Source organism: Paramormyrops kingsleyae, chromosome 25 (genome assembly GCF_048594095.1).
Source record: "Paramormyrops kingsleyae isolate MSU_618 chromosome 25, PKINGS_0.4, whole genome shotgun sequence".
Lineage (NCBI taxonomy): Eukaryota > Metazoa > Chordata > Actinopteri > Osteoglossiformes > Mormyridae > Paramormyrops > Paramormyrops kingsleyae.
Window position 1 is genome coordinate 6,790,894 of NC_132821.1, and position 17,724 is coordinate 6,808,617.

A 17,724-nucleotide genomic window follows, 5' to 3' on the forward strand; every position below is an offset into this window, starting at 1 on the left:
TGGAAAAATCAAAAATCCTTCAAAACCAGTATCATTTGAAAGAAGTTTCCACCGTATTTTAGATACCAAGGTGATGGACTCTGCGAGCCCAAAATATGTGCACCAGGTCCTATCCTGGTTTTAATTGTTCTACAGGACAGCAATAGCTGCTCTTCAAAGCAGAAACACTGTGCCGAGGTCACCAAGTCACCGAGCCTTAGTCTATGAATCCGTCCTCCCATTTTCAGACAGCCTTTGATATTTTTATTTCTTCTCACCGTGGCAGGGATGCACTTATACTGGGAAGCCTCATAAATCCACATCCTGGGAGCATGAACTTGCACATAGATCATCCCGTTAAATCAATGCGCCTGAACCGGGGCTGCTTTCTCAGGAGCCCGTGAGCTTCCGCTTTTTGTAACGCAGTCGATGAGCTTCGATCAGGGCAGAGGGAGAAGAAAAAAAAAAAAAAAAAAGAAAGAAAAAAAAAAACCTGTCATGTGGTGTGTCTCTTTCATCAGACATGTGTGGTCAGGCTCCATAAAACCCTCACTGCAACACTATTTCTGAATGCTAAACTGTCATGTGGTGTGTCTCTTTCATCAGACGTGTGTGGTCAGGCTCCATAAAACCCTCACTGCAACACTATTTCTGAATGCTAAACTGTCATGTGGTGTGTCTCATCAGATGTGTGGGGTCAAGCTCCATAAAACCCTCACTGCAACAATTTCTGAATGCTAAAAATATCTTTCCTGTTTAGAGTTCATGTTTACAGTTTATTTATATATATATATGTCTATTTTATGTACCTTTTTTGTAAACTGTATGAACTGGAACAACGTCGTCTCACTCTTTACATGTATATTGCTGGGATGACAACGTTTACTTTGACTTTCAAATTTATGATTACTATATGTTTCAAGTCATGCGTCCATGGCAACATGGATAGACAAGACAGTCCGCTGTCACAAAGACATGGATACGCAGAGATACCGAGGAGCCTGTAGATCATAGATGCTTTTGTTCATAATGCCATATGATAGTGAGAGGGCAGGGTCAGCCAGTCCCTGGAGGAGTTCAGGTTAAGGGCCTATCTCAAGGGCCCAATTGTGATACGATTCCTTTGCTGGCAGTTGAACCTGCAACCTTCTGGACGTGGGCACAGGGATGTTGCAAGCAATGACATCTAGATTAACTAAGGGAGTGTAAGGCATAGGGGGAGAAGGTTATGGACTTCGAGACCTTGACGGCAACGCACAGGGCACCTCAAGTGAATGTATCATCTGGGTGCAAGAATGAAATGATCCCAACAGAGCAATCATAAACTTAATCATAATCGTAAACTTAATCATAATCAAACATAAACCAGGTTAGTAAGGGAGAACATGAGTGAAGGTGAAACAGCAGGCCTGATTTTCACAAGCTGAGTAAAAACCTGCAGCAATTTTGATCATCATCAAGTCAACCAAATTAGATCTCAAACTATCACAGAATATAAATGAACAACCGTGTCTGAGGTACAGAACAGCTACACTATAATAGTGTACCAAGTTATACTATTGCACTAAAAGAATTTTGACGGGAACAATTGAAACATTCAAAACTTTTGACTTGCACAGGATAACACCAGGACTAGGGCTGAACGATTTGGGGAAAATATCTAATCGCGATTTTTCTGACAGACATTGCGATTACGATTTGATTTGCGATATATATTTTTTTATGTCAAGCTTCAGTTGAACATTCAGTGTGTAGTAAATTTAAAACATATGATGCAGAATTACCACATGAGATACCATCAGAATATTAACTCGTCTATATTCTAATGCAAGGATGAGAATTTAAAGATGTGGTGTGTTAAGTTAAATAATGTAATAATGAACAAATGCAGCAAAAAGAAAAACAATAGCGATCTTGCAGGTAACGCTGATTACCCCCTTAATAACACTAGAACCGCCGTTCCCACGCCAGTGAACAAGCAAGAACTACTTCGGTGTATGCAGCCGTTTTGTTTGCGCTAATGTGTTGTTATAGTGTTAATAACAGCAGCGAATCTAACACTCAAAAAGCTGCAATGTTCATAATAGGGTTTCTGTTCTGTCCTGAAACTGTAAAGCTGGAAAATTTTCAAACGTAGTATGCATTTTATAAAATGTCGAATAAATAGACGTAGTGTATTGGTGGTAATGTTGGTCTACGTTTCCGCTTTTTAACAACAGTATAAGGTTATTTTTTATACAAATCAATTCAGGGGAAACAAAAAATGTTTGTGTTCAGGGTTGCAAACTCAATCTCACGGGTTTGGGTAACACACTTTCAGACTCTCACGCAAAAAATCTTATGACAAATCTAAATTATTCCATTATGAATTTAGACTTAGCTGCATCAAAAACGTTAGGGCAGTTTGCAAACCCTACAGACTATTTACATGGTAATAAAACTCTTACATACACGTAAATGTATGTGCAGACTCGTCTCAAACAGAAAGCCTCACTCCATGCAGCTGACCAAAGATTCGACTGAAGCGGCTTATCATTCCTTTGCCTTGTTGCTCTGACAAATATAAAACGAAGGAGAAAACATTATACAGTATGCGTCACTTTTTTTTATATCTTTTTTAAATAATAAGACCATGCCCATACCCAACTGTAATAACGATTAAAGCGATCTGTTCTTTTAGTATTTGTGTTAAAGCGAGGCTTTCATTTTATTACTGTTGTGGTATTAAGATTCATTTCACAAGATTATGAAATGGAAATCAATACTTAAATCAATGAGCACAAAAACATATGACATAAACACAACTGTATTATGGATCTTACAGCATTTCTGGGGGTCACAGACTTTGCTGCTATGGGGATTACCGACCGTCTCATTGTTGTTTTTATGCTAATGTGATTTCCCATTAAAAGGAGGTTCTATTGATGATAGGACCATTCTGAAACAATCTCGGACCATGAAATAGGAAGGCAATTCACTTATAGCTCAGTAGCGGAATCAGTATTTTTTCCACACCGCGAATGCAACATTTTCTTCAGGTTTCAAGTGTTTGCCATTTGTGGGCGTGTACTCCATTGCCTCGGGCCACTTCTGATTGGTGAGCATGACTGTCACATAAGGAGCACGCCGCTTGTGATTGGTGAGAATGACTGTCACATAGGGAGCACGGTATGAGTTTGGAAAACTATTCTTACAACAGTTTTAAGCCCTGGGTCCGACGTGCTATATAATGTATGTCCTAAATCGCAGTCTTTGCGATTTGCTAATAGCGTTGTTTCAAATCACGATTTCGATTTGAAATCGATAAATCTTTCAGCCCTAAGCAGGACATTGAAAAGCGATAAACTGGAGGCTAGAATTGGGCTTATATGCAAGACAGGGATTACGTTCCGGGGGATTACGTTTCAAATCCCAACTCTACAAAGTTTGCATGTGATCCCTGTGTCGTATGTTGGTTTCTTCCAGATTCTATAGTTTCTCTCTGTAATCCTGACAAAGGCTGACATATAGCTAATCTCTAACTGGTTTCTCTAGTTTGCTTGTAGAGAAGTGTTTTTTGACCCTCCCCCAGATCATACAGTGTCCACCCCCCACCCATAAGAAGCACCTCCCATATATACTAAATACAGTGGAACCTCGGATTACGAGTAATGCGGTTTAGGAGTGTTCCGCAAGACGAGCAAAGATTTTTAATAAATTTTGACTTGGAAACCGAGTAAGTCCTGGTTTACGAGCGCCAAGTATCATCAAAAATCATATATCACACATGCGCTCCTTGTTTTTCTTGTTTTTACGTGCGCTCGGCTTCGAAACAAAAAGCGCATTACGAGCGCACGTCATCACAACTGAACCAATGGTTATTCACTTTCTCACGCTGCGGAATTGTGGGTAATCGTCTCCCATGCTCGGTGTCAGTCGGCATGCCTCACTCGTATAGTCAAAATTTAGTAGAAAAGCACCAACTGAATAAGGGCGTAGCAGTGCGAGCGATGAATCTGTTTAACGACGATGCAATGTCCACATTTTTGCGAAATCGAAAAGGAGGCAAAAGAGGCTGTCATTGGATGGGTTCCGTGTTAAAGTCGCACAAACAGAAAAAGATTCCAGTGAGCCAACAGATAGCAGTGATTCCGTTAATTATAGTGAAAGTCGTCCTACAAAATAACCCTCCTCTTCTGCTCTCTCGTCTCCCTCACAACATCCACGATTCTTTTCAAAGGTAAAGCGCAGGTTAATTTGTTTTATGTATTTTTACTTTATATTTTGTATTAATAATTTTTACATGAATATTTTTGAGTTGTGGAACGGATCATATGAGTTTCCATTATTTCTAATGGGAAAATTCGCTTTGATATACGAGTGCTTTGGATTACAAGCATGTTTCCAGAACGAATTATGGTCGTAAACCAAGGTACCACTGTACACACAAAATTATACTGATAATTTCTCACATGCTCTTGACAGTCAGAATAAATTACTTACAATTTAATTGTGATTTTATATATCTGTAATTTTTGGTATACATTCTTATTGTGGGCTTATTGAGGAATTTGCAAAAAAACTGCAGTGCATGATGGGTAGGATCTAAAGGCTGACTATCATCCTCATCCGTCTGAGCGCCGCTTAACATCCCTCAAATTGTCGACGACTTTGAGCAGCGTAAGGCGCGTCGAATGCCTTCTTAATGATTACTGCAAGTGTCCGTGTTGGCTTTGTAGTTGAAGACGTGCTTATACATTGATTGCTGGATGTTTTTTGTTGTTCCCAATGGAGAATACAGGCTATGTAGGCCTCTAAAAAAAGAACGAAAATAAATAAATAAATAAAAAAAAAAAACTTAGGCTATTATATGCCACAGGCCTTCTGTTTGTTTCCACCGATTCCACCAATCTGTGTCTGACTTCGACCTGTAGGCCACATTCTTAGAAACTGCTTTTTGTTGGATATAGCCCGATTATGAGCCATGGCTCTTTTAATTTGTTTGTTTGCAATTTCGCCAGGTAAGCTACCTTCTTTAAACTGCATTTTGTCAGACTCCATATTTCGGGATATTTTATTGTAGTCTTTGTAAATATGTATATAGTTTACCCTAACCCAGCCACTTAAGGGAGCTAGCCAGCTCCGCTAGGTGCCAGTCCCAAGCCCGGATTAATGGGGAGGGTTGGCATCAAGAAATAAAGAGACTGTATCTTCACTGATCACTGATGTCAAAATGTGGGAAATATGTGGTTGTATAAATAAATGTGTTAAAGTAGATTAGTGATTCTGTGCTGTCTAAATTGTATAAAAAGTTAGGCTACATGACATTTGAATGGGCTATACCCGGAGGCATGGACACATTATGAGAATGAGAAAGATGGTGCGTGCACACTAATTAACCTATACCATATTCACTTAGACAATACACTGTAATTTTTGCAACAGAAATGGATGATCCAGGCAGCTGGAGGTGGAATTTTGTACTTGATAAAGCTCTGATGGTCTCCACACTGGTAACAACATTTTTCTAGGCATAGCCAAACAAATCTCCTCCTGTCTGAAAAGGTGTAGAAAACGCAATTTAGCCACTAAAACTTTACAGTTAATGTGAGAGAAAGTCGAATTCTCTCGTTAAGTTTTTCGTGGAAGAGTGGAAGTTGTGAGGAAACAAAAACGTGGACTGTCTGGGGGTCCCCAAAAACTAGTTTGAGAAACACTGCTCTATAGGCAAACTAGAGACAACAATTAGGCACTACCTACATGTAATGTATATCTTTGGACTGCAGAGAGAACCTGGAAGAGCAGAAACTTGGATCGCCTAGAGATCCTGAGCACCGGGTTGAGAAACGGAGCTATAAAGTGTGAGCCTTGTGATGGACTGGCAGACTGTGAAGGGTATTTCCCAGCCTGATGCCACCTGGGATGGGCACCAGGACCACTCCCTGAGCTCCAGAGGTGGTTAGGAGAGGGAGAGATGGCTTCTGTGGAGGAGGCAGTGTGTGACTCTGTGGGTCGTGACTCTGTGGGTCGTGACTCTGTGGGTCGTGACTCTGTGGGTCGTGACTCTGTGGGTCGTGACTCTGTGGGTCGTGACTCTGTGGGTCGTGACTCTGTGGGTCGTGACTCTGTGGGTCAGTGGTTTAAATCCCATGGGTAGGGTAAGGCCCTTAACCCCTCTCCCCAGTTGCTCCAGGGACTGGCTGACCCTGGGTTCTCAAAAAAACAAAGTTTGTCACTTTGGATAAAAGTGCCTGCGAATAAGTAAAATGTAAAGGGGAATAGGGATGGATTGGGAAATGAGACACAGGCGACCATCAAATTCATACTGTAAATTCATATCACAGTCTCAGGATTATCCCCTCTAGACTCGTGACCTCAATGCTCATCCCTGACCTGGGGAAGGAGACAGAGATAGCATGATAGCATGATAGAGATTTTCTCCACAAGGAGATGAGGGAGTGCGATGTAAGACTTTCTGCCATACATCGGGGAAATCAGCCTACCAGTGGTAAAGCCCACGTTACGGTCAAAGAGGGGCCTACATGCTGTTAACTTCAATTCAAGGCTTCAGCTCTCCTGGGGTTTTGGGCAGGATAGTGTCTACTAGCCTTGCCATGATTAGCCTGTGCGTCACCAGCCACATAGTTCAGGTGGTGCGTGGCTCTGGGGGTTATGACCCTATACTTGGGATTGGAAGGTCACTGGTTCAAATCCTGTGCTGGCAGAGTTATTCCGGCATTGGGCTCTTGAGCCCCAGCTGCTTCAGGCAGACTGCCTGATCCTGCTCTCTCAAATGTGTGTGGCTTTAGACAAAAGCATCTGCAAAATAAATGTAAATTCCCTTTGCTGTGGTCCAAGGAGGAGTTAAAGAGCCAGCAGCAATAGGAAGCAGAGGCTCATAAATCAATAAATACTCCCCTATTTATACTGGATTAGCTTTTATTTCTTGGAAAAGAAAAAAAATAATCTCATTTTGAAATCACTTGAGAATAATCTAGTGATAATTACCACTCCTTTAGTAGGCTGTATAAACATATTAAAATGTGACCCCCTTATTAATAAGGGCCTCTTACTAAGAAAGCCGTTTTACATAAGTCAGCTTTGTGTGGCTTAAAGTTTTTTTTTCTAAAGATGCCAATAAATTGGACCTATAATCCTGAAGCAACAAAGACGTTAAATTAATGGAAGGTTTTGTATTGTATATAAAAGGCAGAAATGAGCAAGACACGGGCAAGTTTAGAGGGCTTTGTGATTTCTGTATGTGTACATGAAGTCAGTATTTATTTTCAGAGAATATATCTGAACTAAGAGGGAGGAATATTCCATTCAAAAAAAACAAAGTGATATCAAAAGAGAATCGATCTTTTACTTTGAGAAAGATGTCTATCATTAGCACTTTCTACAGTAGATGTACAGCATTTTGAAAGGATATTTCAAAAATTAGATGGATGCAAGGCAAACATGATCAAAAAGTGCTTCAAAAGAATTGAAAATAACTAGGCAGCATAATATACAAACCAAGATAATTCTCTGAAAGACCCCAGAGAGAACAAGTCACCGCTTAAAAGACTCAGCTTGAGGGGAACACTAGGCTGAAAAGCAGAGAGGACGCCAGCCACAAATCAAATTAATATCAGGCATGTGCAGAGGTTGGAGGTTGCTACAAATCCATTTAGCCTCAATGCATTTATCTTAATATTACAAGTGGACATTAACAGCCATTAATATCACACATTCCAGGAATCAGTGCCTGACAGACTAGGGCTTTGTACCTTTCTAATTCCATTGCTACCACAGTCTTTCAAGGGACCTCAGCTTCTTTGATTTTTTTTGTCAAATTAATTAAAAATATGTATAGAAACTGCCGATTATGCCTTTAAAATTCTTTAACTGATATAAAACACATTTTTGTGTGCCTTCCTTGGAAGAGACAGGCCACTTTGTCACTATCTCGTTTCCTGGAGCATGACGTCAGACATGAAGTCTTAATAGGTCTTACTGTTGATTTTAAAAGATAGGACTGATTTTGTTGATTGAATCTAATTTGCCAGAGCAGTTTAGATTAAATGCCTATTCGCACATGTGCAACAGTAGGGACAGTATTGGGATGGAGAACCATGGAGATTACAGCTCCCAGTCCTGGCCAGGTTCAATTGGGTTGCTAGGACAAAACACCAATTTGTGTCTGACTTTTCTGCGAGTCATCGGTGGAATGTAAATATGACCTCTAATCTTCAGAAATGTATGATGGGTCAAACCAGGGTGGGTGATAGAAGTATGTATCACAGTAGATTATGGATTTGTGTCCTGTGTCTAGGCTGGGAGAGAAATGGTACCGCTGTCGGGCCTTTGAGAAGATCCCTGAACCTCAGCTGCTCCAAGGAGGCCAACTGGCTTAATTCTCTAAACCTGCTAAACACATACAACAGAAAGTCAAGTAACCCTTTAAGGCTGCAGTGAATTTCCTCAGGAGAATCCTGACAGAATGCTGTTTTAAGGGAAAATGACTCGTGTGTAAATAGCCTAAATCAGGGGTGGGCAGTCAGCTGTTCAAACCCAGGTGTGTGAGGACTCTTCAGCCAATCACTCTTCTAATTAGTCATCTAACTGGGCAGTTGCAGTGAAAACCCGCATACACACCGGCCCCTTAAGGATAAGATTGCCCATCCCTAGCCTAAATGTAAATGGCCGGTGATATGCCTGTAAGTCGTGAAGTATAATTTAGTAAACCTCAGTTAAGTTTATTTGTTCACAGGTTACGACACCCTCTTGAGACAGAAATAGGCTTTTGAGTCAGGGGATTGGGGGGGGGGGGGAGCAACATGGTGGGAGCAAGATAAAGGATCAGTCAACATGACGTTTCAGCATTTATGGGGCATGTCGACACCAGCGCCAAGCAGTGCAACAGCTTATAGTCAGTCTAAGGGACAAATTAACTGTATGTGGGTTACAAAGGCAGGCCTACACTTCAGGAAAAACCCACTTTATTCATCTCCTATGGTAACCTGTCTCCACAGAACAATTGGGCTATTTGAGATTGCTCTTTCTCTATGATTAGTAGTTTGATGTATTTTGAGGGAGGGAGCTGTTGTCAGTCTTCGGTATGAAATATGACTTAAATTAAAGCACAGCAACAATGGCTACTAGACACAGAGGTCTTGTATTTTATTAGTTTAGATGACAACCTGTTGCCCTGGGGGGCTCAGGAGGAAAATTCTGCTGTGTTGGGAATTATGATATCAAAGTGCAGTAAATGCCTTATTTGTAGTGTTGCCAGGGAGGTCAGTGGTTTTGACAGCATGTCAACTAAATCAGTGTTTCTCAACTCGGTCTACGGGGGACCCCCAAGCGATTAATGTGTTTGCTCCTTGCCCTCCATATTTTGGATTTTCCAGATTCTACAGTTTCTCTCTGTAGTACAAAGACATACATGAAGTTAGTCTCTAACTGTTGTGTCTAGACTGCCTGCAGAGCAGTGTAGACAGAAAACATCATTATGCTGGTTTATCAGATTCACAGTCTCATTAACTAATCTATAGCATTGTTTTTCTGAATGATTCTCACCCGAAGGTACAGTATGCCGATGAGTAACTTCAGTAAAGTTTCACTCTATGCCAAGCAGCCAGTCGAGTAACACCTTATGCAGGCAGCTTGAATTTTCACAGCATTTTGTACAGCAGATACAGTGGTGACAAGGTTTACAATATTAAGATCTTAGTGGCACTGCATGAAAATGGTACAAAACTGCACAAATCATTTGTTTATAAAACAACTAAATAACGTAATAGAAAGAGCTGTTGTCCAGCTTAAAAAAAACATACCAGTACTAGAAAAGTGTTTCAGATTGACTGCTCCCTTTTGCATTGAACTTGCCTACTTACAAAGACACCATTCCTGTTTCCACCACACCAAGCAAATTCTTAAAAACATACTCACTGCCACAGCTTCATATGATGGGACACCAAAGGTCCTCTGAACAGCTGTCATCCCATTATTACACAAATCTAATCTGCATCTTTTAATAATCAGATCCTTTCCCATTTTAATTGAAGTGCTTCTGATATGAAATCTGCCAAAAATCAACAAGAGCAACATTTTTGGGGAAACAGTTAATAATTAACCATGTTCTGAGGTTACTAATATAGACACCACGTGCACAGAAATAGCACTAGGGCTTGATTTTTTAATACTCGTTGTTGAGTCACTGACAGTCTTACGTAATGCCTTTTCTTTTCAATCTATCTAAATCCCCCCCCCCTTTTTATTCTGCAGATATCTCAGTGTAGATGCACGGTCCATGTGCAGCAACAATGTGCCTCACAATGGCTCAGTCCTCACCGGCTTCCCAGACCTAAGCGAACTTTACACATACAAAAATGCAGATTGCAGAGCTGTCCATAGCGCTGAAACGCATTGACTCGTCGTAATCGGCAGATGGCGCCATCATGCGTGTTTAACACACACCCCATCGTCTTATTAAACCTCACATGCACCTTAAAAACGTGCAGGATTCCCAGAAAGAATCCTCCAACACTAAAAAGGCTTGTAATTTATTAAGTTCTGCAACAGCTTGCAGTGTCAGCAAAATACACACACTCTGGTAGCATCATTGTGAATAACTTAAGTGAGACGTTTCCCTCATAATGCATGTCACTGAAATATATGCGCCGGTTTTGCTTGCACTGGTGTCATGCTGGTTTGCAGTTCACTCACCATATTGACTTCAGAGACCATGTCGATGCTGGCGATGTCTATGCTCATGCCAACGTCCACGGGAGCGCCTTAAAGAGACGCAAAATGCAAGTCAAGTATTAATTGATCACACATGACTGACGAATCAGAGTCTAAGCAACTGGGAAATCGCCCCCCCCCCCCCCCCCCCAATCTGCTCCCGTAACATTAATAGACAGACCCGGTAAGACAAATAGACAAGCATTTAAAAGAATTACAGTACCTCCAAAATCAGGCCTTAAGCGAATGTCATATCCTTTGAGCAGTTTGTCCACCGTCGCTTTCACGTATGACATGTTACTGGGCTCGTTCGCGCTAAGAAGGGAAATATATATATATGTGTGTGTGGAATGAATTTTAGGAAAAGCAAAGCAAACTGCAGCCAGTGAGAAAAAAGACAGATGAGACTAAAAATGCGAGATCACAGATCGCAAAAAGATCTTACCTTTGCGCACAGGAGACCATGCCGACCGTGAGAAGAAGAGATAAAATCCCAAGGCGTCCTAGGTCCTGAACAGTCCACATCTCTAACTTTGATTAAAAGAAATGACTTTGACGGAAGAACCAGGGAATGCAACTTAGTCCCGTTGAGCGCAATTATTCCGACAAGAGCAACGCATGCGCGCAGCTCCGCCAGCATCAAAACGCTGTTTGCCCCAAAACTGATTTCTCCCCTTCCAGCCAGAGAAGAAAAGGGAGGGGAAATAACTCTGCTTTCTACATAGGTCTTTTTTTTATTTTTGAGCGTTGGTCTTGCTGTTTGCACTGGGATCGCCGGGGATTCAGCTATTGAACCGGATCAATATGCCGGTCAGATCTTCCAGTCTTTGGGTAAATTTGACGACGCAGCGGTGTCCGGATCGGCTTTGAATCGAGCAGGTTCCCGTTTAAGGTCTTAAGCAGGAGTGGCGTCTATCGCCGCTCCCCGTCCACCTTTAATCAGCGATACAGGACATCCTGAAACACAAGCACGTTTCCCCGGCTGCGCATTTTCTCCCCCCTCCCTGGTTTACCTGGAAGCCCTCTTATCTTCATTAAATGCACGCCACGAGTTAGCGATCAAGTTAATTACTTGTTAGAGCTGGAAACAGAGAGAAAATAAAAACGCATTTGAATTCACGGTAAGAATGACAGCAGTTTAACAAGACGGAAAGACCAGCGCGGTTTACATGAGCTGCTATAGAGCCGCCCGGGAGGAAAACCATCAGAAATGAGTTTGCCGTCAGTCTGAAGGCGTCTGGTTTCTAACACCTGTTTTGTTTAAGCGCTGAAACGCGTGTTTTACTTCCTACATTAAGTGGAATTGATTATTTTGGGAAACAGTAGGAAAACGAACGTCGCTTTTTGCTTTTTATTTCTTTATTTTGTGGTTTAGTGCAAATGGCAATAAAATGGTCAGTTGTTGGCGTCAGTATGTCTACTATGGGTGTCCTGGAAGTACTATTTCCATTCCCCGATTTGATGGCTTTATGACTGGTCATAGCTTTCCTGTACTTACACATACGGTATAATTGTGAAACATCGCAATAATTGTGCCCATATATATATATATATATATATATATATATATATATATATATACACACATATATATATGTGTGTATACAGTATATGGGCAGCGTGGGTCTGGAGCACAAAACAGTTAATAATGCAGGACGGGGAACCAACTCATCACAGTGCTTTGTAGTTATATCCTGTATTTGCTTGAAGACTAATTGAGTCCCTTTCAGTGCTGTATGTTATGCATGACAAAATTGCTTAAGGCAAAAGTAAAGAATAATTTAAAAAAAACTCACAGGACATATAAGAGCAAAGAAATATCCGAATATAAGAACTGTGACACTGTAATCAGTCAAACAATCTAGATAAGCTTCTGACTGACCAATAAATCCAATGCATTACACCTACCTGTACACTATGCTGTGTTATATATAACTAAGTCATTAGGTGTTACATTATACACACAAACACATGATTGCTTCTGGCTAAGCCTGGTGCAAATAGATGTTAAAAGCAGCCCAACAACCAAACCTTGTCTCGTGGCTTATTCACCAGACAGATGTTTTCCTAATCCCTTCCGCACGGGGGCATACAAACATACAGGATGCGAACACACAAGAAACAAACACACATGATGCAAAATACACATCGCTGGCTGGTTTCCTGGAAGGTCTTCCGCAAACTTAAGAACTCTGGGAGACTGAGTGATTTTAAAAGCTCCAGATCTATTTTCTTGAAGCTGGAGTCTCTCTGACTATCATGAGAGTTCTGACTGGGTCAGGAAACACGCAGCACAGTGGTGTGTAGTGATTGGGATAGGCGTCCCTGCTGATGATGTATGCTGCCACCCTCTATGTTCTCTGCCATTAATGGGCACGGGGATGTGCAGGTGAATCGGAAAGCAGCTTCTCTCCCGCAGCCTTGGCAGAGACAAACCGCGCTTCCTCGCTTCCAGTCTGAAAACTGGGTTAATAGTGTTATCACTCAGTCATGTAGATCACAGCTGAAAAATCACAGGCCTCAGAGGCCTTATAACTGAAGGATTAATAATGCATATTAACCAGCACCAGATTTACCCCTGAAACAGCAGTGAATAACCATTCTATTTAATTGTTTCTCTAAAGCAGTAAGTTGCTAATTTTGTTCCAGACAATCAGTTTATGAGGATTAATTGGGCTATTGCTAAATAGTGACACTACAGATAATTACAAGAAATAGATCTCTTAAGAAAAGTATTACAAGTACAGTGTCATAACGCGTAAAACACGGACCAGGGAAGCAGGCAAAGGGAGGCAGGAACAGGGTTAAGTAAAAGGATTTAATTGGAGAACGAAGGGGCATAACAGGGAAAACACGGCAGTAGACTCCACGACAACGCACGACACTACAATGACAGAACTAGGGAAACAAACTCTGACGTGGATTTAAATACACTGAACTAATACAGACAATTGGAAACAGCTGTAAAACACTAGGAATTGACATGAGGTTAACGAGGGGGGCGTGGCACAGGAGCATCAGCACGATTGGGGTGTGACATACAGTACAAAGTAGTACAAATTCAACAAAGAATTAGAATATAGAATTATATAATGGTAACTTCACCATTATATAAAATGGAGCTTTAAGGTCTTAAGTAATTTAAGTCAACTAATTGGCAATATAGATCATCAATGTGAATTATTTTAAAAAATAAAATAATGTTCTATCCATAATCTCAGTCAGATTCAGTTGACAATGTATACATATTTAATAAATAAGCTGGCATACAACAAGAATACAAATAAGAGCAATGACCTTAGTAAACCTTTTAAAGTTTGATTGCATTGTTGGCCACTTGACCGCCATTTGTCCTACAGTAAGATAAATGATGAGCAAAATGATGATAATGTAGAGACAAATATTTTATTAATTGCCATCAAACATCTACTTTAGTAATCATGCAAGACAAATCCTTCATTATGTCTGTCGGCATGAAAAGTTCCGACTAACGTGTTTTATTGTTCATTCAGAAAGTAAACTTGGACCCTTAACCTAACTCAAGCAATATGAATTTTTATATGCACACTGTTTGATTTCTCATTAATTTTAAACCATTCATGGAATTGTTGATTACCTTCATTTTATTATTCAAACCCAGGGAAAGGCAATATTGTAAGCTCATCACCTGTAATAGTTTTTATAGTTTCAATTAATGACCAATTTACCACTGCTACAGTGTATAAATTGATTTTGAATCTGCATTCTTCGAGCAATACCTGGTGTCCACTGAAGATTCCGGATTCCCAGACTCCCCACTCTGACCCAAACATGAGCTTAACAGATTGATTTTAAAGGTAGGGGAGACAAAGACTGTTCAGTCCATGCCACTTTTAATTTGTCTATAAAAATCAAATGTTCTTCAATTTTAACCTCAAAATCATCACTTGAGCCTAGAGTACTACACAACAGAACATCCAACAGCAATTTAGAGATTTTCATTCTATAGTGAGGGTTGGGGGGGAGGGGGTGACCTGATCCATGGAGGGCCAGTGTGGGTGGGGGTTTTTGGAATGACTTCTCGATCAGCCAATAACAGTGGGTTCCCAGGACTGGAGTTGAGAATCACAATTTTATTTTTGGCTGATTGAGAGAGGTAAGGAGCTCATGCTGATTACATCGGGTTGCCGCACCAACCACACGATAAACCACCTCAGGGACGAGAACCTGGGCGCAGCTGTGCAGTGGGTGATACCCAGGGATGGACATAACTGGTACATGCGACAATCGATTGTTGTAACAGCATGAATGCGTACGTATTTTATGTGCATTTGTGCCAATATGACAAGAAATTATCGTGCATTTTAACCTTTATATTCTAACTCGTACTTCATTTGTGGTATGAAGGTTAAAATGCACAATAATTTCTTGTCATATCGGCGCAAATGCACATAAAATACATATGCATTCACAACAATCGATTGGTGCGCGTATCGCTTTTAAAGGTGAATGCGTACTTGCATACCAGTTATGTCAATCCCTGGTGATACCTCAGCACCACACTAGTCCAATGGAACAGTGTGAGTTTTTTTTCTAGTGGCTGGAGTGCCAATCCTACCACCAACCCCCAAATTTCCCTGTAAGTTGGAGGACCTGCTTGCAGGGCTGAATGTAGATTAATATCATACCCAGAACAGAGCAATTGCAGGTTAGGGGCCTTGCTCAAGGGCCCAACGGAGTAGGATCATTCGTGGCATTCACAGGATTCGAACCAGCAACCTTCCAATTGCTAGGGACAGATCTCTAGCCTAAGAGCCCCCAACCACATCCGCACTCCATGGAACAGGTCCCCCACCCCTGTTCTAAAGGGCCTTAACGTTAAGGCCCTTGTTCGAGGGCCCAATGGTGAAATCACCCCAACCATGGGATCTGAACTGCCAGTCTTGTGGTCAGGAACAGATCTGTGTCCCAGAAGCTGGTCCCCACAAGGTCTATAATAGGCTCAATGCTAAACCTGCTTTATATGGTTTCGCAGGTTTTGATAAAGAAATGTAGAAGCTAAAATTACAATTCCTGGGACTGTTGTGCTCTCGAACAGCTCTCCGGCCCTCCGGTTGCAAACACTCCGGTTGTCCGGCTGCTAGCCCACCAGCTCCCCGGCTGCTAGCTCTCCAGCTCTCTGGCTCTCCGGCTGCAAACACTCCAGCTCTCCAGCTGCTAGCTCTCTGGTTGTTAGCTCGCCAGCTCTCCGGCTGTTGCTCTCCGGCTATCCAGTTGCAAACGCTCCAAATCTTTGGCTGCTAGCTTACCAGCTACTAGCTCTCCGGCTGCTAGCTCTCCAGATGCTACCTCACCAGCTCCCCGGCTGCTAGCTCTCCGGATGCTAGCTCACCAGCTCCCTGGCTGCTAGCTCTCCGGATGCTAGCTCACCAGCTCCCCGGCTGCTAGCTCTCCGGATGCTAGGTCACTAGCTCCCTGGCTGCTAACACTCTAGCCCCCTGGTTCCCAACACTACATGGGCTGCATGGATGCTTACGGGACCGAAGTATACCGCATTCCTGGTCCTCAACGCGCAGGCTCCAGGCGGACTATCATATACAAAGTTTCATCGCATAATTCAATCCCATCATTTTGGTCTTATGGCCCTAGGACGTCTGCATCACGACACCATAACAAACAACATGTGAACCCATCCAATCTCCGTCATCTCCCTCGAACCCCGCAACCAATCACATTGCAACAGCATTTGAAACTAGCTCTGCTGAATACCCGCTCTCTCAATAACAAAAGTGTCATTCTAAATGATTTCATCAGTGATATTAACTTGGACTTCCTCTGCCTCACTGAGACCTGGCACAAACCCTTGGATTATCTTGAGCTTAACCAAAGTACGCCTGCTGGCTTCACCTACATGGATAAACCCCACCTTGAAAAGCGTGGTGGTGGTGTAGCAGCCATATACCGAAAGGACAGAAGAACAGCACCCATTTCCTTCCCTATTGCACACTCATTTGAACACCTTGCCTTCAAATTGTCCGGTCCAACCCCTTTGACTATTGCACTTATCTATCGCCTGGCCAAACTCAAATCCTCATTCTTCACTGACTTCTCCGCTTTTCTGACCCAGCTTTGTGCCTCGTCACCATCCGTTCTCCAACTTTCACATTGATGATACAAACTGCAAATCTGCCATGGAATTCCTGGAATTACTCCAATGCTTTAACTTCATTCAGCATGCAAATTTCCCCACTCACAGTCATCACCATACACTGGACCTGGTCTGCACTACTGGACTCACTCTTGTTAACTCTCAAGCATCAATCTTCATATTTCAGATCACTTGGCAGTCATCATGGATATTACTATTCCCTCTCCACCTTCAAAACGAAGTCGAAACTTTTAGAAATCTCAAATCAATGTCATCATCTACTTTCTCAAGTCTATTAACCAGCAGTCTGCAGTCCTCTCCTCCCCCTCTGTCTGACAGTCCACATGATCTGGTTAAATAATACAACGACACACTCTCCTTCTGCCTTGACCAACTTGCACCCGCCAGAACAAAAAATGTCAGTTTCACCCATTCAGCTCCCTGGTACACTCCTGAACTACACAAAATGAAATCCCATAAACGCCGACTTGAAAGACTATTCAAAAAAAGTGGATTAGTAGTTCATCTCCAAACATACAAGGACTATCTCCACCAGTATAAGGAAGCCCTCACTGCTGCGCGATCTAATTACCACTCACAACTTATACATTCTGGATCCAACAACCCCAAGGCGCTCTTTTCCACCATAAACAAACTATTCAAACCAAATACTGGCATGTCTAACTTACTCTCCACTGTAGGATCACACATGCACATATCACAGGGCCTGAATTCCAGGTGGCCTGAGACAAGGCCGAGCCTGGTACGAGAGGCACCAAAGGGGGGTTACACACATAAACACACACAAACACACACAGATAACAAGGGAGGCCAGCACTCAAACTTTTATTGCCCAAAGATTTAGGGACCTACAGAAAAGCAGAGTGGACCTCAAGGACAGGGGTCCC

The 17,724-nt window shown here is 42.0% G+C and overlaps 1 protein-coding gene across 3 annotated transcripts in view; it reads right to left on the bottom strand.

Annotated features, from left to right (window-relative positions):
- Positions 1 to 11,902, bottom strand: part of gabrb1 (gamma-aminobutyric acid type A receptor subunit beta1) — a 106,847-nt gene extending 94,945 nt beyond the window's left edge. For all 3 annotated transcript variants that reach the window (XR_011985669.1, XM_023838700.2, XM_023838699.2), the window contains exons 1-3: positions 11,135 to 11,902; positions 10,913 to 11,004; positions 10,672 to 10,739 (exon numbers count right to left, since the gene is read on the bottom strand). Coding sequence is in view for 2 of the 3 variants with exons in the window: in XM_023838700.2 (XP_023694468.1) it covers positions 10,672 to 10,739; positions 10,913 to 11,004; positions 11,135 to 11,214 (240 nt within the window). In the remaining variant the exon portion in view is untranslated. The remainder of the gene's footprint in view (positions 1 to 10,671; positions 10,740 to 10,912; positions 11,005 to 11,134) is intronic.
- Between the last annotated feature and the right edge of the window lie 5,822 nt (positions 11,903 to 17,724).